The sequence below is a fragment of the Eleutherodactylus coqui genome, chromosome 3, assembly GCF_035609145.1.
Source record: "Eleutherodactylus coqui strain aEleCoq1 chromosome 3, aEleCoq1.hap1, whole genome shotgun sequence".
Lineage (NCBI taxonomy): Eukaryota > Metazoa > Chordata > Amphibia > Anura > Eleutherodactylidae > Eleutherodactylus > Eleutherodactylus coqui.
The window spans coordinates 206,268,504-206,288,504 of NC_089839.1; the positions used below are offsets into that span (position 1 = coordinate 206,268,504).

At 47.2% G+C, this 20,001-nt stretch overlaps 1 protein-coding gene across 1 annotated transcript; it reads right to left on the bottom strand.

Moving 5' to 3' along the window:
* Window positions 1-645: 645 nt before the first annotated feature.
* Window positions 646-12,061, bottom strand: LOC136619953 (hyaluronidase-2-like). The gene is made up of 4 exons (XM_066594668.1): window positions 12,042-12,061; window positions 7,953-8,902; window positions 5,256-5,345; window positions 646-2,217 (listed from the first exon to the last, which is right to left on the bottom strand). Exons 2-4 carry the CDS (start codon window positions 8,880-8,882, stop codon window positions 1,807-1,809), a joined length of 1,431 nt encoding a protein of 476 aa, XP_066450765.1. The 5' UTR covers window positions 8,883-8,902; window positions 12,042-12,061; the 3' UTR covers window positions 646-1,806.
* Window positions 12,062-20,001: the final 7,940 nt, after the last annotated feature.

Sequence of the window (20,001 nt, forward strand, 5' to 3'; positions counted from 1 at the left end):
TGTCTTACGGGGCAGTAAGTCGGGAAGCTGCTGCTCTTCTCCTGTCACTCCGGCAGCTATCCGTTCACAGGGCAGAAGCTGGCAAAGTTCCAGCTTCTGCCCCTGCTTCGACCACTGCCGGGTGGCAAGTCCTGCCTCCTGAGTCAGTGGTCAGTGCGTCCTTGTAGAGTCTAACCTGTGAAAAGAAAAGAGTTAAAAAAACAAAGCAAACTCAGCTAATCCCGTTGTACTTCTTCCCTCCCTTCTTTACCTGGTGTGTGAGGGGTTGGCTCCAGCGCGCTCTCAGCGACCTGGCCGCATCCAACCTCCGACGTCCTCGGAGAGTCGACAGCGAGTGCGCATGTGTCCCCCATCCCGGCGCGCTTGCGCACTCGCTGTTGACTCTCAGAGGATGTCGGAGGGTAGACACAGCCAGGTTGCCGAGAGTGCGCAGGAGCCGACCCCTCACGCGCCAGGTAAAGCAGGGAGGGAAGAAGTACAACGGGATTAGCTGAGTTTGCTTTGCTTTTTTAACTCTTTTCACAGGTTAGACTCTACAAGGACGCAGGCGAGTATAATTTTTTTTATTTTACTGACAGAACCACTTTAAGCATCGGCCCCTGACACACAGTCACAGCCACTTCTGGAATAACATAAAACGCGCCAGGTTTTTACAAAACTTTATTTCTTTGTGTTTCTCGGTTCTTGGGCGCAGGTTACGGCGATATCTGGGCCCGTGTGGAGATGGTTGAGTCAGGATAACCAGCTTCAAATTAGGTATTCCACATCCACACGATCCTCGCCAATGACCTCACAGCCACACAACAACGACATTAAAGAAAATGCTACAAAATGGCAGCGTCCAGTAGTATAAAAAAACAGATGAAGGCACCGGTGTAGGTAGCAATGCAGGAGGTAATGCGGTTATTGAGTGCTTGACTGCAATGACCTTTTACGTGTTATGGGGGGCTGTGCTGATCCCAGTAAAAAGCTCAGCCCTTCTTCCCAGAGAGGTAGGTTAAAAAACTTATTGCACAGTGTTAGACGTGGCTGGGGCCACAATCCCTTGTACCCTGTATATTATGTAGAGGGACAGGGAGAATCATTACATTCTAGAGGTAGGAATTTACAGCGCCATCTCATGGTGGACACAGCACATTTAAAAAAATACAGTAAAATTCATGAAACCAACTGAAAACCTTCTATGGCTCCATCTTTCAGGGGTCCCATCACCGACACACCAATGTAGTATTAAAATAAACTGTACTCCAGTGCACCCTATACAAGTTGCTTTTTTCTATGCTAAAAAGGTAATATTACTTAATTGGAAACATCCCAAAAAACCCACTAGGGCTACCTGGCAGCGTTAGTTAAACAGTGTTGCCCCTCTATATAAATTGACATATATGCCTAGGGGATGCCCTGCCAAGTTCACCAAGATATGGGGTCGGTGGGTTGACTGCCCCAATACTGCGCTGGACGTATCTGGCTAACTCCACTTCTCCAGGGAGCTTGAAGGTCTTTTCTCAATTGGTTGTTGTGACTCGCATGGATAATACGTATACACAATATTGGTAGTGGAGCTGTGGGTTTAGTTTATAGTTGTTTGTTCTATTTGCTACGATTCCCCAGGTTGGGAGTCCTGGTCTTCGTTGTTAAAATGGCCAAAGTTGTTTAAAAGAAAAAAGGGGGTATTATAATCAAGGGAGTGAGAAAATTGTAATGTTCTAATTTTGTGAAGTACTCGCCCAATGTACTTTTGTGAAGTACATGCCCAATAAACGTTCCTTTTAAAAAAAAACTGTACTCCAGTGGGTCATGACGCCCTCAGAGCTGCAGGAGGAGTAAGGCCAGCAATGACCCCAGCAGCATGTGGCCCCCACGGAGACCTGTGGCTCCAGAGCGGGGACTTATGCTTTCCTTTGTCCCACAGTTGTCGCCGTTCCAATCCACATAACACTGGCAGCGGAAATTTGAACTCAGGTAGTGCTTGTCCTTCGTGGAGAGCTCACCCTCCGCCCACATAGGCATTGGTGTGTCCACATCTTTTGGAGCATGTACTATACGGAAACTGTCCGGGTTGAGGTGTAAGAAGCTGTCTGTGTTATCGGCTTGTCTCAGGCAACGGCCGTTACTGTTACAGAGAAAACGGCTGCAGTGCTCTGCGGCGGTTGTCACATTGACGATGTATTCCCCCAATCTTCCATCTATGTACGACTTCGCCATTGGGCAAGCATTCTGCAGGAAAGAGAAAGATTGTGAGAAAGGACGAGGCCCAGAGCATCATGGGAGGTCCGGACCCTGCGGTGTGAAGAGGCCAGGGTACAATACAGGGAGGCAGAAGGGAGGCTGGACAGTAGAGGACAGCATAGAGGAGGAGGACAACGAGCATCAGTGGACAATACAAGGAAGAGGCTGGGCATTAGGGACCGCATAGGGAAAGAGGAGGCCAGGCATAAGAGGACCGCAAAGGGGAAGAAGAGGAGGAGGCTGAGCACCAGAGGACAGCATAGGAGAGAGAGGAGAAAGAGGCCGGGTATCAGAAGACGGCATAGGGGAGAGAGGAGGAGCCTTGGTATCAGAGGACAGCATAGCGGGAGAGAGGAGGAGGCCAAGCAGCAGAGGACAGCATAGGGGGAAAGAGGAAGAGACCAGGCATCAGAGGACAGTATAGTAGAGAGAGGAGGAGGCTGGGCATCAGAGGACAGTATAGTAGAGAGAGGAGGAGACCGGGCATCAGAGGACAGTATAGGATAGAGAGGAGGAGACCGGGTATCAGAGGACAGCATAGGGAAGAGGGGAGGAGGCCGGGCATTAGAGGACGGCATAGGGGAGAGAGGAGGAAGCCGGGTATCAGAGGACAAAATAGGGGAGAGAGGAGGAGGCCGGGTATCAGAGGACAGCATATAGGGAGAGAGGAGGTGGCCAAGCACCAGAGGACAGCATAGGAAAGAGGGAAGGAGGCCGGGCATTAGAGGACAATAAAGGGTGAGAGAGGAAGAGGCCAAGCACCAGAGGACAGCATAGGGGGAAAGAGGAGGAGACCAAGCATCAGAGGACAGCATAGGGGGAGAGAGGAGGAGGCCAAGCATCAGAGGACAGTATAGGAGAGAGAGGAGGAGGCCAGGTATCAGAAGACGGCATAGGGGAGAGAGGAGGAGCCCGGGTATCAGAGGACAGCATAGCGGGAGAGAGGAGGAGGCCAAGCAGCAGAGGACAGCATAGGTGGAAAGAGGAAGAGACCAGGCATCAGAGGACAGTAGTATAGTAGAGAGAGGAGGAAGCCAGGTATGAGAGGACAAAATAGGGGAGAGAGGAGGAGGCCGGGTATCAGAGGACAGCATATGGGGAGAGAGGAGGTGGCCAAGCACCAGAGGACAGCATAGGGGAAAAGAGGAGGAAACCGGGCATCAGAGGACAGTATAGGAGACAGAGGAGGAGACTGGGTATCAAAGGACAACATAGGAAAGAGGGAAGGAGGCCGGGCATTAGAGTACAATATAGGGTGAGAGAGGAAAAGGCCAAGCACCAGAGGACAGCATAGGGGGAATGAGGAGGAGACCAGGCATCAGAGGACAGCATAGGGGGAGAGAGGAGTAGGCCGAGCATCAGAGGACAGTATAGGAGAGAGAGGAGGAGGCTGGGTATCAGAAGACGGCATAGGGGAGAGAGGAGGAGCCAGGATATCAGAGGACAGCATAGCGGGAGAGAGGAGGAGGCCAAGCAGCAGAGGACAGCATAGGGGGAAAGAGGAGGAGACCGGGCATCAGAGGACAGTATAGGAAAGAGAGGAGGAGACTGGGTATCAGAGGACAGCATAGGGAAGAAGGGAGGAGGCCGGGCATTAGAGGACAACATAGGGTGAGAGAGGAAGAGTCCAAGCACCAGAGGACAGCATAGGGGAGAGAGGAGGAGGCCGAGCATCAGAGGACAGCATAGGAAGAGAGAGGAGGAGGCCAAGCACCAGAGGACAGCATAGGGGGAAAGAGGAGGAGAACGGACATCAGAGGACAGCATAGGAGAGAAAAGAGGAGGCCGGGTATTAGAGGACAACATAGGGGAGAGAGGAAGAGGCCAGGTATCAGAGGACAGCATGGGGGTAGAGAGGAGATGGTCAGGCACCAGAGGACAGCATAGGGGAGAGAGGAGATGGCCAGGCATCAGAGGACAGCATAGGGGAGGGAGGAAGAGGCCGGGCATCAGAGGACAGCATAGGGGGAGACAAGAGGAGGCCAGGCATCAGAGGACAGCATGGGGGTAAAGAGAAGATGGCCGGGCATCAGAGGACATTACAGGGGAGGAAGGAGGCCGAGCATCATAGGACAGTATAGAAGAGAGAGGAAGACACTGGGCATCAGAGGACAGCATAGGGTGAGAGAGCAGGAGGCCTAGCATCAGAGGACAGCATAGGGGGAGACAAGAGGAGGCCAGGCATCAGAGGACAGCATGGGGGTAAAGAGAAGATGGCCGGGCATCAGAGGACATTACAGAGGACAGGGGAGGAAGCAGGCCGGGCATCATAGGACAGTATAGAAGAGAGAGGAAGACGCTGGGCATCAGAGGACAGCATAGGGTGAGAGAGCAGGAGGCCTAGCATCAGAGGATAGCATAGAGAGAGAGAGAGAGAGAGAGAGAGAGAGGAGTAGACGTTGGGGGATTTATTTATAAAAGAAAACCTCTGTTGTCCATAGTGACCAATCACAGCACATCTTTTATTTTCTATTCTGCTGTGGTAAAATGAAAGCTGCACTTTGATTAGATGCTATGGGCATTAGGCCTCCTGCACACGGACCCCGCATGCGAGATGCCTACAGCGGAGTTCATCCCGCTGCCCGGCCAATGACCCCAGCTTACTTGTCCGGTGGCTTCTGCACACGCTGCAGATGTGCCGCCAGCGCTCTAGAGTGACTCGTATCCCACGATACTTCCGCAGTGCTCACTGCAGAAGTGCCGCGGAACGGCCGGCCTCCATTGACTTCAATGGAAGCTGGCCGTGCGTAACCCGCACAAAATCACAGAATGCTGCGATTTATTTTCCGCGAGCGGAAAATCACAATCGATTGACGCTCGTGGAGATGAAATGGCGTTTTGCCATTGAATACTATAGGCTGCATTTCCTGTGGAGTCTGGATGCGGACACCACCGCAGACTCTGCAATGCAAGTACGTCCATGTGCAGGAGGCCTTAGAGATTTTTTCTTTCAGACATGTTTATCATCTGAAGCCTCATAAGTCACATGAATTTAGGATGAACTGGAGGAAATATGGAGCACTTACCTGGTTTACTACATAATCGGTATCACCCCAGAAGATGATCCCGGCGGCCCCCTGAGCAGCACTCTCCCCGATGGTGGAGATTAAATCCATCTGAAAAATTAGATCAATACTTTATTAATACATACAACAAGAATTTATAGCCACCATTTATGTAGTTACATGTGGCAGTCCTCACTGTATTCTGGTATTCTAATCATGAACCTGAAGCCTTTCCATAAATGGCATCATATAGCGCTCCTGTTATACTCTACAAACTGAAATCCTAGTGCTTGCTGTCACCAAATCTTGCCAGTCTTTTGCAGTCACTTGAGGATTTTTGACCCCCTGCCTCCTCTTTCTGCTACATCCTGGTAGTGACATCAGTGTTCTTGTAACCTTAAACTTGTGAACTGCTTGCAGTTGTATCTCTGGGAACATTCGGTGCCTTTGCTCTCTTTTTGTATTCTCCTTATTTGTACAAGGCAGTGATCTCTTAACATATTGGCCCACTCTTTTTACTCAGCCATATTTCTATTACAATCAAACTTCACAGTTGAGAAAGCCAGAGCAATCCTGGTATTTGATGTTTTATGATGCAACTAATGCAACCCTTGATTTGTTCGTATTTCAATCAAGAGGGGTGTCCTTTGTGCATTTGTATATTATATATATATATGTTCCCCATCTAAACCAGTTCTATTAAAAGGTATCATATCTACAAGACTACTTGATTTCTCTCACTGAGAACAATCACACTTTGCTCTACTGGCTAACAGCGTACCAAACCTTTTTTTTAAATATTTACACACATACATATGACAAGGCACAGACATGAAGTGATTAACTTTCACTTACAATTATTTTTTTTTACCAGAACAGGATGAGTAGAAAAATAAATAAATACTTAAATAGTCCACTGATAAAGAAGTGAACACTTTATGGTCTCTAAATTTAGAGGCCTAAATTCTTCAAGAGGATACATGCATGACTGGGAAGTATGGGAAATCTATAGCACAGATAACACTCTGGCCTGGTGACCCCCTAACACTAATTCAGAGACTATAAAGCTTTCACATCTTTATCAGTGGACTATTTAAGTATTTATTTATTTCTCTACTCATCCTTGTGTGCATATGCATGCCACTTCTAAACTATTTCATTATGCCTGAGGAAGAACCCTGAGTAGGTATGAAAGCTCTCTATTACATCATGTATTTTTGTTAGCCATTAAAAGGTATCATATCTAAAGAATTACTTGGTTTCTCTTGCTGAGAGCAATCACATTGTGGTAAATTTTGAAAAACCACTTGTTATTTAAGATGTGTTGAGCTATTTAAATTATTCTTCTTTGATTGTAGTTTTTGCAAACAAGTTTATAGATTGGAAAATAAACCTAATTTGCAATGGGGATTGAATAATTTTGATTGAAACTGTATGCAAGAAATATACGCCCACTCTTTCACAGCTGCCAGCTCCCCAAAGTTAGCTGTGGTTCTGCCACCATTACTGAAGAGCACCATGCTGCCTGCAGAACACCATCTTCCCTGCATTGTATTTTTAGGGCAGGGAAGCATTCGGCCACACAGCATGGTCCTCAGAACTTGGTGCACCACACCCCAGAGGACCAGAACTCAGCCATCTATGGAAGCCTCTTGCTTTCTGGTGGTCATCAACCACCGTTGGGCAGAGGAGGCACCAACCCTTTAACGCAACAAAGCACAGGTCTAAATGCAGTAATCAGAGGAATCCTCCGCTCCTGACACTGCATCGGCTGCATCTACACTAAATATTCAAAGCTGGTTTGTGTCTATGGGCTCGTTCACATCAGTGTTAGAGGATTCTGTTTTCCTACTTAATTCAGGGAGCAGGAAAATGGCATTCTCTTGCCGAATGGCTCTGTCTTATAATGGAACCGAACGGCCCCCCATTGACTACAATGGGGTTCAGTTCAATTTTCAGTGAGCAGTCCGGTAATTTGCCGGAATTTACAGGATAAAATAGGACTGCTTGCAGCTCTATTCCGTCATATTTTGTAGCAGAAACTAGCGATGGAGGTTCCGAACGTAACCTATATGAACGTTTTCCAAGGAAATACTATTCGTGATCTATCATCCGGATAGGCCATCAATAGTTGATCAGCTGGGGACCATCAATCAGGACCCTGACCGATCAGCTGAGCGGGCGTAAGCTGTCAGCGCCGCAGTAACAAAGAAGTCGGAGCGGAAGCCTCCCCACCGACTTCTGTGTAGTGGCCGGCACTTGTAACTGCAGGGACGGCTCTCATTGGGAGCCATTCCTGCAGTTACAAGCGCCGGCCACTATAAGGAGATCGGCGCAGAGGCTTCTGCTCCGACCTCTGTGTATTTGGAGCAAAAGTCTTCGCACCGACCTCTCGTGTAGTGGCCGGTGCTTGTAACTGCAAGCACGGCTTCCATTGATTTTTATGAGAGCCGTGCCTGTAGTTACAAGCACGGCCACTACACGCAGGCTGGCATGGAGGGTTCCACTCCGACCTCTGTGTTATTGCGGCACTGACAGCATGCGCCCGCTCAGCTGAACGGTCGAGGTCTCGAGCGATGATCAACTATTGATGACCTATCCTGATAATAAGTTATCAGTAGTATTTGCCTGGAAAACCGCTTTGTTTGCTGAAATGAGGGCTGCACAACTATGTCATATGACAATCAGCCATGTTCTGTAGGGGACATCATGGCTTACCTGAGACAGGGGGTCCAGCGTACCCAAGTAGTTGATTTCTGCATACGGATAGACTGGCAGGGCGTAGTCTTTGTGATGTTTATTTGCGACCCTCATGGCTTCCTTCACCCGGAAGCGTACAAACTTGCGAATCTCATAGCTGGACTCCAGAACTGCGTTCAGGTAGATGGATGGGAAGAGCGCGGTGCTGGCCTCCCACAACCAGTACAATTGGTCATTGCGGGAAATCTCCACATCCGCACACTCCCCAGTGTAGCTCTCCATATTATGTATGGGAAAGTGGTTATAGCAGTCGGGGAACAGGTAGAAGCCCCAGAGCTGGTGGGGACGGAGTTTCCTGGCGTGCAGTATTGTTTGTTCCATGAAATTGCGGGCGGCGGTTTCAAACTCATGTTGTGCTTGTTTGCTCACATTTGCATCAGACCATGTGGGGTGACGGGCTGCCACCAGTTTCCGTGAAAACTGCCTGTATATGTCCATGGCATTCCAGTTTCTTGCCCAAAGGGGGCTCCACTCCTCCCAGTCGATGACAGACAAGGCTTCCTCATCTGCAGTTTTGTTTATATATTCCTGTATCCCTACCTGCATATAGCTCAGGTGGGCGCTGAGGCTGGCGTTCTGGGGAAGACCGCCATTTATGGAAACGTTGTTTTTATAGTAAGGGTAGAGTCCGAGGCGATCCCTGTAGAAGATGTTGAATCCCTGGTCCACAAAGCCGTTACTGGGACTTGCATTGAAGGCGAAGAGTCGTAAATCTAAAGACACATTGCGTCGTGATAAACAGATTTGTGTGGGGACGTTCCAGCCTACTATAAATGGCCGGTGACCGTAAACAGGGCGAGCAGTGGGCTTTTCCATTGCAGGGGATGTAATGCCGTCATGAAAGGTGAAAAGCAGGAACCAAAGAACAGACACAAAGGAGGCAAGCATGGTGAAAACGGAGGAGACACCTAAAGAAGCAAGAGGAGAGACATCAGAAATACTCAGGAGATCAACAATAATACATAGTAATCATAATAAAACAAAGTGATACACATCTAGCTGAGCTCTGATGTCCCTACACGCAAACTATGATATCATCCGAAAACTGGTGAGCTGTGATGTTATCACATACAAATCTGGTGAGCTCTGATATCATCACACACAAGCGTGGTGAATTCTGATGTCATCACACGCTACCTGGTAACTCTGATGTGACCAACTGCAAGTACTAAATTATCATGTCATCACTTATAACTACTAAGCTCTGATGTCATCACACACAACCAGTTCAGAATCAGAAGTCTGGAACCACCCAAATATCTGCAAGATGCTTAGGGCTCACTCACTCGAGCGTACTTGGCCTCCGTATTACTTGTGTATTTATTGCACTCGCAGTGCTAAAGGCTCATTGATTTACATGGGGACATTCAAAACTGTGTTTTTCAAGTGTGAAAAAAAACACGTCCTATTTTAGTGCGTTTTACGTGCCATTGTCATAGTCTGGTGCATAAAATACACAGTAACTATGCATATTAGATACATATTCTCTGTGTATTACATGTGTAAAAAAATATGAGAGAAAGGCCGCTCTCACACAGGTGCTTTTTTCCATGTTTACCACAACATTTTGAACGCCACGGTAAACGCTCCCATTGATTTCAATGGGAGCCTCGCAGACATGCGCTCGAAAGCTCCGCGATTTTAAAGCGGAGTCTGTTCTATTTTTTGTGTTTAGCGCACCCTGTTCATGATGAGGTGTGCTTAATCCCTGTTAGCCGCAGGTAGCTGTGGATGAAAACAAAAGTAAAATTGCGGCGAGGCGCCGAAATTGAAATCGCAGCTCTTTGCCGTGCTGCTGTGTGAGAGTGGCCTAAAACGCAGGCTAAATACGCTCATCTTAGTGATCCCTGAATATCAGATTAATCACATCATCACTATTCTGTATTTGACCAACGCTAGCACCCATAACATCTGCTGTCCCTCCCCTCCTCTATGTTGAATTAGAGATTTTTGATTAAAGCTTGCTCCGACCTTGCCTTTCATCAGTTTGCTATTTCAGGTTGAGGCATCCAGTGACATGATTTAAGGCGCTTTTAAACTGGCCAATTAGTCACAAAGGGCAGATTTACATGATAAAATATGCGCATGCAATACACAAAGAATAGAATGCATTAATTTCAATGGATTCATCCTAATTACTCATTTTTGTATGCACAATCCACATGCGCAGAATAACCCGCAACATGCTCTATTTTTGTGTGCATTTGCACACCAAAGGCCCTATAGAAGTCTATGGGGGGGGTGCAAATGCGCACAAAAGTATAGACCGCAAACATCTGGAGTAAGGTCCGTGGGGGTTGCCCAAAGTGCAAGAGATTAAAAGAGGAAGCTCGCAACAATCTTAACTTGTACCAATCTGTGGTACAGTCACTTTTACTTGGCGAACTGTTTAGGAATATCGCAACACATTCTGTAGTACTTAACAATACAGGCTCTGGAATCCTGGAGTGCTGTCTCTAAGGGCTTCTTTCCACTGGCGATAGCGATATCGCTGCGAAAAAATCACATTGCTAAAATCGCATCGCAACGCAGCAAAACCGCAAGCTTTTGCGTTGCGATGTGAGAATCTGTTTTGCCATTGCAATGCATGGGCGACAGAAAAATGCAAAACGCTGAAACAATCCTCCTGCTGTGATTTTTAATCCTCACATCGTAGCTTGCCCTTAAACATCGCTAGTGGAAAGGTTGTCATAGAACAACATGTGTGGGACTTTCTTGCGAGAGCTCACACTGTCGCATCGCACTGAAAACGTGCGATTACCTTGCCAGTGGAAAGGAGCCCTAATACTTGGTAAGGGCTCCCACACACTTGCGATTGCGTTTTTTGTTAACGCGTTTGTCAATGGGACTTTCTAATGTTAAAAACGCAACGCAACTTAATGCACCAAAAACGCAGTTGTGTGCGTTGCGTTTTTTTACAATAGAAAGTCCCATTGACAATCGCGTTATCAAAAACGCTCCCAAGTGTGTGGGAGCCCTAACACTAGCACGGCTTGTTAATCTTTGCAGAAACAAGTCACAGTCTCTCTCAATAATTATAAGGACCTATGTAACTCTGTGGACACGCTCAGCAGTTCACAATGGGTAGCACTCACTGTCTTTAAATGACCATCGTTGACAACCGTAGCTCCGTATGCTTGGTCAGGACTGGTCAGGGCAGTTTCATTTCTAACCAGGATGCCTCAGGGCTTTCTCACAGCATAGTGCTCTTGGCTGCACCCAACACCTTCATTAGGCATCTTGGGCAGCCAAGTGGCACTTAGATTCAGACGCACGCAACTTCTATTTAGACCTCACATACATACTGCCTGCGCCCTCCACCACCGCGACCAACACAACAATATCTTGAGTGTAACATCTCGCCTTTTGGACCAAAACAAGGCAAGACATGACCTGCCATTCGTCCTTCAAACACGTGCCACGCCAAGAAACCGTAAAAATGGCTATAGTGACTGGGATCCGGACACAATGTCCACAGTGGCCACAACAGAGACTATTTCAATAACCTAATGGCACAGTACATGCAGTTATATAATGAGCTGCATAATACCCAGTAGAGACACACAATAAACCCTATCAGCAATACAACAATCACTATAGCATTTCTCCTGATAGACATTGACATTTAGGACTTTAGAGGAATACATATAACATTAGGCGGTTGACTGATGAGCGTATTCTGGCTGTATTTATGTGTCTGTCATATGGACTGGGGTCCTTGTCTGACCACGGGTCTACTGATCCAAACTCTGAGCATCGTTGGAATCTATGATGCTCCTGCTTTAGGTCAGGAAACCCACAGTCAGCCTAGTTACAATGTATCAGTGCAGGTAAAATGTATCAAATGAAGTCCTTCTCAGTCTCTGGATGTAAATAAGACTGTTCCCATTCACAGTCAGCCAGCAGAGATCCTAGAAGTGAGGAGTGCAGTGATGTCACATACTCATGGACCATGGTGAACCTTACTGCGTGTGACGTGATGCAGACAACTTCCATTATCCTTCAATGATTTATTTATCCACCCTCCCCACTGAGCCTCGCACTTACCTCACCGTCTTCAAGTCAAGAAAAATCCCAAGAAATGATCTTGCCAACTGAGCACCTTGCACTTTTTTATAGAAGAGGGGTGTCAGTGTCCCACCCACAGTGGCTTTTACTCACATCTAACTTACCAGTCCAGAAAAGGTGCCAGTGGGGAGGGCGGGTAGACATGAAAGCCTCAGGGGCGACTCTCATTGATGGTGCCGCAGAACAATATCTAACTGATGTTATCACTGGAGTATGTGTAGTATCACTGAAACTACTAAACCCTAGATAAAGAGAAACAAAGAGGGGGACAAAGAGGCTGACGACACATTGTGCGCAGAGTTCTCACACATTTCATATAACAATGGCAAAAGATTGCACTAAATCACTGCTACCTTGCAAATAATGAAAGTAATGGACCGTTTACATGAGCCGATTCACGATTCACAATTCATGTTTGCCAACACAAACAAGCTGGTGACGTCATCAACAGCTCATTCACCTTGGGCCGACTGTTTAGACTGCACGATTCTAAGGGGCCTTTACAGTTTACGGGTCACGCCCATAGTATCACAATAGGAAAAAAAAGAAACAGAAAGAGTTAATACATGTCATATACACCGCGGATTTGGGTGCCAAAATTAGACAGCGTATTACAGTACGAGGAACGTGGATGAGATTTCAAGAAAGGTTATTTGCGTGCTGAAGGAAAAAATGCCTGTTGAGGAAAAAAAGCCTCAATGAAAATGTTCGCGCATTTTAATAGTCCAGCAGTTGGCAGCAGAAGTAAAAAATTATGGCGAAGATGTACAAGTGGATGACTGGTGCTTGTCATGGGTGTGTTCCCCCTCATTGACCAAAGCAATCTAAGGCCAACTTCACATGGACGTATTTGCGTGCGGAATACTCACTAGAGCACATTGATTTAATGAGTTGGTTCAGATGCGCGTATTTTGCGTACGCATTTTCGACCATGCAAAAAAAGATAGAACATGCGCTATCTTTCTGCGCATTTCAACACCAAAGTTTCCCCATAGAAGTCAATTGGGGGTGCGCAAATGCACATGCAATATGTAAGGAGATACATGAAACACAGTGTAATTCTGCTGCGATTTCCCCACGGATGTGAGACGTTTTTATAGCAAAACCGCCTTGCATTACTTTGGGGAAGTAACGATCCTGCTGACAGCCGCAGCAGAGGATCAGGGAGTGTCTGCCATTGTTTTCAATTAGGAGATCTCGCATCGCACTCATGTGCACCTTTGACGCGGTGCGATGCTGCCACAGGCTTCATTGAAAGTAATGGGCGATGCGAGGGTAGAAATAGAACGTGCCGCGATTTTTTCCTACATCCCATTACGATGCAATGCGAGAAAAGATTGCTCATGTGTATGACCCCACTCAAAAGAATGAGGTTCATATTTGTGCGAGATTTGTGCTTCTTGCAATGTACAAATCTCGCCCATGTGAAGCCGGCCTTAGTCATTTCTATCGATGCGTTTGTTTGCCGTGCACAAAAGGACATGCCCTGCAAGCATAAAAAGTACAGTGCAATTCGCTGATATGCAAGCACAAAAGCGTCGTCCATAGCGCAAAAAAGTTTCGCTAAGGCGTGTGCAAATGTGCTTATGTTCGTGTGAGGCCGGCCAAAGGCTGGATTCAGAAGGGCGGGCGTGGTATTGGTTCAAGAAACTTGGACCCATATCATACTGTACTCTTATGGCGGATTCAGACAGCTGCATGTGCAACTACGCCCGCTGGTACTGAGCGTAGTTGAGCATGAGCCGAGTTTTTTTTGCCTCTGTTCGGGATGTTCAAACTCCGTGCCATACCGCAGGAGTTTGAAAAAAAAGAGGGAAGATAGGTCCTACCCTACCTTCCCGCGCATAGTATTAACTACAAGTAGGAAAGATAGGGCCAGTTCTATTTTTTCTCGGCCACTCGAGAAAAGAGCTAGTAAAAACAGCACCATTGAAAGCAATGGTTTCATTTTGTCCCATTATCACGGCCGTTGACCGGATCGAGTCCCAATCTTAATTAGCATATTTAAAGCCATTCACACGGGGTGCTGCTGCGTGAATGCTAAATAATGTGCAGAAGTGATAGCAATCAACAATCAGCAGAAATCTTCGGAATGGCAGTAAAATGCCTAATTAGGGTGAGCTGCCTTTTTTTTTGCTGCAGCCACGCTCTCCTCTATGGGAGAGCCGGCCGCAAAAGAAAAGCATGTGGCAAAGCCGCTTCAAAACCCACGACCAATTGCCTCAGACTTTGAAGCTGCGCTTTCCCAGTGGAAATCATGCGGTTTTTCAGTGCGGCGAAACCGCAAGATTTCCACCGAGAATATGACCTGTGTGACCCCAGCCTCATAGTGTCCTTTAGTGACCCCCTCACAATAATAGTGTCCCGTAAGTGACCCCCTCACAGTGATAGTGCCCCCCCCCCCAGTAACACCTTCACAGTAACCGTGACGCAGTTGCATTTCCGCACTGCGGCTGTGCGGAAAAAATCCGTCCTGTGAGAACAGCTTTTTGGCAAATCTCATTTGTGCTGCATTGCACTGCAAATGCAGCGGTTTTGCCGCAGTGCGGATATGCAACGGCAATCCGCGGCAAATCCGCCCTGTGTGACCCCAGCCCAATAGTGACCCTCAGTGACCCTCTCTCAGTAATAGTGTCCGCTCAGTAATCCCCTCACAGTCCTAGTGTCCCTCAGTGACCCTCTCACAGTAATAGTGTCCTTTACTGACCCTCTCACAGTAATAGTGCCCCTCAGTGACCCTCTCTCAGTAATAGTGTCCTTTACTGACCCTCTCACAGTAAAAGTGCCCCCCAATGACCCCGTCACAGTAATAGTGCCCCCTCAGGGACCCTATCTCAGTAATAGTGTCCTTTAGTGACCCTCTCACAGTAATAGTGACCCTCAGTGACCCCGTCACAGTAATAGTGGCCCTGTCACAGTAATAGTGACCCTCAGTAATGCTGTCACAGTAATAGTGACCCTGTCACAGTAATAGTGACCCTCAGTGACCCCGTCACAGTAATAGTGACCCTGTCACAGTAATAGTGCCCCTCTCTCAGTAATAGTGTCCTTTAGTGACCCCGTCACAGTAATAGTGCCCCCCAGTGACCCCGTCACAGTAATAGTGCCCCCTCAGTGACCCTATCTCAGTAATAGTGTCCTTTATTAACCCTCTCACAGTAATAGTGACCCTCAGTGACCCCGTCACAGTAATAGTGACCCTCAGTGACCCTCTCTCAGTAATAGTGTCCTTTACTGACCCTCTCACAGTAATAGTGCCCCCCTAGTGACCCCGTCACAGTAATAGTGCCCTCTTAGTGACCCTATCTCAGTAATAGTGTCCTTTAGTGACACTCTCACAGTAATAGTGACCCTCAGTGAGCCCGTCACAGTATTAGTGACCCTGTCACAGTAATAGTGACCCTCAGTGACCCCGTCACAGTAATAGTGACCCTGTCACAGTAATAGTGCCCCTCAGTGACCCTCTCTCAGTAATAGTGTCCTTTAGTGACCCCGTCACAGTAATAGTGCCCCCCAGTGACCCCGTCACAGTAATAGTGCCCCCTCAGAGACCCTATCTCAGTAATAGTGTCCTTTAGTAACCCTCTCACAGTAATAGTGACCCTCAGTGACCCCGTCACAGTAATAGTGACCCTGTCACAGTAATAGTGACCATCAGTGACCTTGTCACAGTAATAGTGACCTTGTCACAGTAATAGTGCCCCTCAGTGACCCTCTCTCAGTAATAGTGTCCTTTACTGAACCTCTCACAGTAATAGTGCCCCTCAGTGACCCTCTCTCAGTAATAGTGTCCTTTACTGACCCTCTCACAGTAATAGTGACCCTCAGTGACCCCGTCACAGTAATAGTGACCCTGTCACAGTAATAGTGCCCCTCAGTGACCCTCTCTCAGTAATAGTGTCCTTTAGTGACCCTCTCACAGTAATAGTGACCCTCAGTGACCCCGTCACAGTAATAGTGACCCTGTCACAGTAATAGTGACCCTCTCACAGTAATAGTGCCCCTCAGTGACCCTCTCTCAGTAATAGTGTCCTTTAGTGACCCTGTCACAGTAATAGTGCCCCCCAGTGACCCCGTCACAGTAATAGTGCCCCCCCAGTGACCCTATCTCAGTAATAGTGTCTTTTAGTAACCCTCTCACAGTAATAGTGACCCTCAGTGACCCCGTCACAGTAATAGTGACCCTGTCACAGTAATAGTGACCCTCAGTGACCCCATCACAGTAATAGTGACCCTGTCACAGTAATAGTGCCCCTCAGTGACCCTCTCTCAGTAATAGTGTCCTTTACTGAACCTCTCACAGTAATAGTGCCCTTCAGTGACGCTCTCACAGTAATAGTGCCCCTCAGTGACCCTCTCTCAGTAATAGTGTCCTTTACTGACCCTCTCTCAGTAATAGTGTCCTTTAGTGACCCCGTCACAGTAATAGTGCCCCCCAGTGACCCCCTCACAGTAATAGTGCCCCCTCAGTGACCCTCTCTCAGTAATAGTGTCCTTTAGTAACCCTCTCACAGTAATAGTGACCCTCAGTGACCCCGTCACAGTAATAGTGACCCTGTCACAGTAATAGTGACCCTCAGTGACCCCGTCACAGTAATAGTGACCCTGTCACAGTAACAGTGCCCCTCAGTGACCCTCTCTCAGTAATAGTGTCCTTTACTGAACCTCTCACAGTAATAGTGCCCTTCAGTGACCCTCTCACAGTAATAGTGCCCCTCAGTGACCCTCTCTCAGTAATAGTGTCCTTTACTGACCCTCTCACAGTAATAGTGCCCCTCAGTGACCCCGTCACAGTAATAGTGCTGTGAAAGTAATCAGTTACTTGTAATGGTTTAAAAGCACATCGTTCTTGCAGCCATTTTGTCTCGCCACACAGAGAACAAGTCAGCAGTAGAAAAATAACAGTTTATAAGAATAATTGTTCTTCCAGGCAGATGTTCTTGTGTTTGTGCTTCTAGATATCTTGACATTCCTTCTATTGCTTATGTACTGAACATCTCTTCTCAAGGATTGTCTTAGAACAATGTGTGAAGGAAAACACGTTATAAGATACATGAACTCACAATATGGATACATGAATGTATGAGATGTAAAGTGACTAGGATTCGTTACGAAATGGTTATTATATGTTGATTGGTTGTTAAAGGGGTTTTCCGTGGATGTACTATTGATGACCTATCATCAGGATAGGTCATCAATAGTTGACCAGCCGGAGTCCGCCGCTTGAGGACCCAACTGATCAGCTGTGCAAATGCATGCTGTCAGCGCCGCAATAACAGAGGATGGAGCCGAAGCCTCCGCGCCAACCTCCGTGTAGTGGCCAACGCTTGTAAGTGCAGGCATGGTGCTCATTGAATTCAATGACAGCCGTGCCTGCAGTTACAAGCGCCAGCCACTACATAGGAGGTCGGCGCCGAGACATTTGCTCCATCCTCTGTTATTTTGGTGCGGATGCCATTAAAAAATACAACTTGTCCCACAAAAAACAAGCCCTCATATGGCTGCGTCAATGGAAAAATGGAAATGTTATGGCTCTTGGAACGGGACTGGAAAATTAGTTGAAATTAAATGATTGGCCCATTTAAAAAACCTTCTCTGGTAGGTCTGACAGGGTGGTAAGAAACCCATCACTGAAGGGGTTAAGGAGGTGACGCAGCTCGTGATCACTTCTTGACAAATGTTCGAAAAATGTTTCTATAAAAGCAATACAATAATAAAATACTTCAGAAGAGCTCGGAATCATCAACTGACTGCTTCACTTTTTTTCTCCAATGCATTGATAAATAATTAGGGATACCTGAGTAATAAGGTTATGTTGAATATTACCTAAATTAAGTGATTACTTTAACAGTGCCAATACTACCCTCAGTGACCTTCTCACAGTAATAATGCTTCTCAGTGACTGCCACACAGTAATAGCACCCCTCATTGACACCCTCACAGTAATATCACTCCTCAGTGACCCCCACACAATAATAGTGCCCTCAATGACCCTCTCATAGTAATAGTGCCACTCAGTGGCCCCCCACACAGTAAGAGTACTCTCAGTGACCCTCTTACTGTAATAGTGCCCTTTAGTGACCCCCCTCACAGTAATAGTGCCCTCCGTGATCCCCTCACAGTAATATTCTCTCTCATTAACCCTCACACAATAATAGCGTCCCTCTATGACCCCTGCATAGTAATAGTGACCCTCAGTTACCCCCACACAGTAGTAGTGCCCTCAGTGACCCCCACACAGTATTAGCACCCCCCAGTGACCCCCACACAATGGTAGTATTCTCAGTGGCCCTCTCAGTGTAATAGTGCCCCTCAGTGACCCTTTCATAGTAACAGTACCTCTCAGTGACCCGCTCACAGTAATAGTGACCCTTTCACATTAATAGTGCCCCTCAGTGACCCCCTCACTCTAGTATATCTCTATATGATAGATTTCTCAGTTCCCCCCATGTTCTCACCTCATTACCCATCAGTCTTGTTTTCCTCTTTCTTCTTCATGGACCAGTTTTGATTGTGAAATATACCAACTGGTAAAGCTACAAATCTTAAAGGGCAATTGTCACTATAATGTTTTTTTGAACTGTTTTAGCATGATGAGAGGTGATTTACTACTGGAGAATTTAGTTCTGTTCGATCAGACACTTTTCCACGACGTCTGTTGCTCTCATTTGATAAAACCAATGCTGTCCAGAAATCAGGCTCTATCTGGTCCAGACAAATTCAAGCAGGGGCGTAACTATAGAGGATGCAGGGGATGCGGCTGCACCCGGGCCCAGGAGCCTCAGGGGGCCCATAAGGCCTCTCTTCTCCATATAGGGAGCCCAGTACTATGAATAAAGCATTATAGTTGGGGGCCCTGTTACAGATTTTGCATTGGGGCCCGGAAGCTTCAAGTTACGCCTCTGCATTCAAGTATCTGGAGCAACCCCCAAAATGAAACTGCCTCAGGGAAGCAACATAGGTCTAATACCACTGATAGCCACCAGGAGACAACAAAGGTGCCACACCCATCATGGCCACAATGTTGGAAAACAAAATTCAACCAAATTTTAGTGCCAGTGATTACCAACAGGTGGAAGAAATGAAACTGCAGCACCAGCTGTAGCCACCAGGTGGCATTTATACACTGTAAATACTATCATATACATCCAGTTTTACCATATTTAAAGGGGTTGTCCCGCGGCAGCAAGTGGGTCTATACACTTCTGTATGGCCATAATAATGCACTTTGTAATATACATTGTGCATTAATTATGAGCCATACAGAAGTTATAAAAAGTTTTTTACTTACCTGCTCCGTTGCTGGCGTCCTCGTCTCCATGGTGCCGACTAATTTTCGCCCTCCGATGGCCAAATTAGCCGCGCTTGCGCAGTCCGGGTCTTCTGCAATCTTCTATGGAGCCGCTCGTGCAGAATGCAGGCTCCGTGTAGCTCCGCCCCGTCACGTGCCGATTCCAGCCAATCAGGAGGCTGGAATCGGCAATGGACCGCACAGAAGAGCTGCGGTCCACGAAGACAGAGGATCCCGGCGGCCATCTTCAGCGGTAAGTATTGAAGTCACCGGAGCGCGGGGATTAAGGTAAGCGCTCCGGTAAGCTTCCTTTACCTCCCTGCATCGGGGTTGTCTCGCGCCGACCGGGGGGGGGGGGGTTGAAAAAAAAAAAAACCCGTTTCGGCGCGGGACAACCCCTTTAATGTCTCAGTAATATTAAAGTGGAAAATAAACAATGAACTCCAACCTACAACCCTTCCATATTAATCCAGAAGAGGCAAAAAAAAAACATGAGGTGGATGCCAACTGCCCCACATTAGGCTACTTGCACTGGGAGTCCATGGCAGTTTCCAGTGTATCTCAGCAAAAATTAGGGCAATACCAATCTTTTGATGCAGCGTATAAAATCGTCAATCTTTTTCGGTCGCTGATGTGCTATTTTTTCAA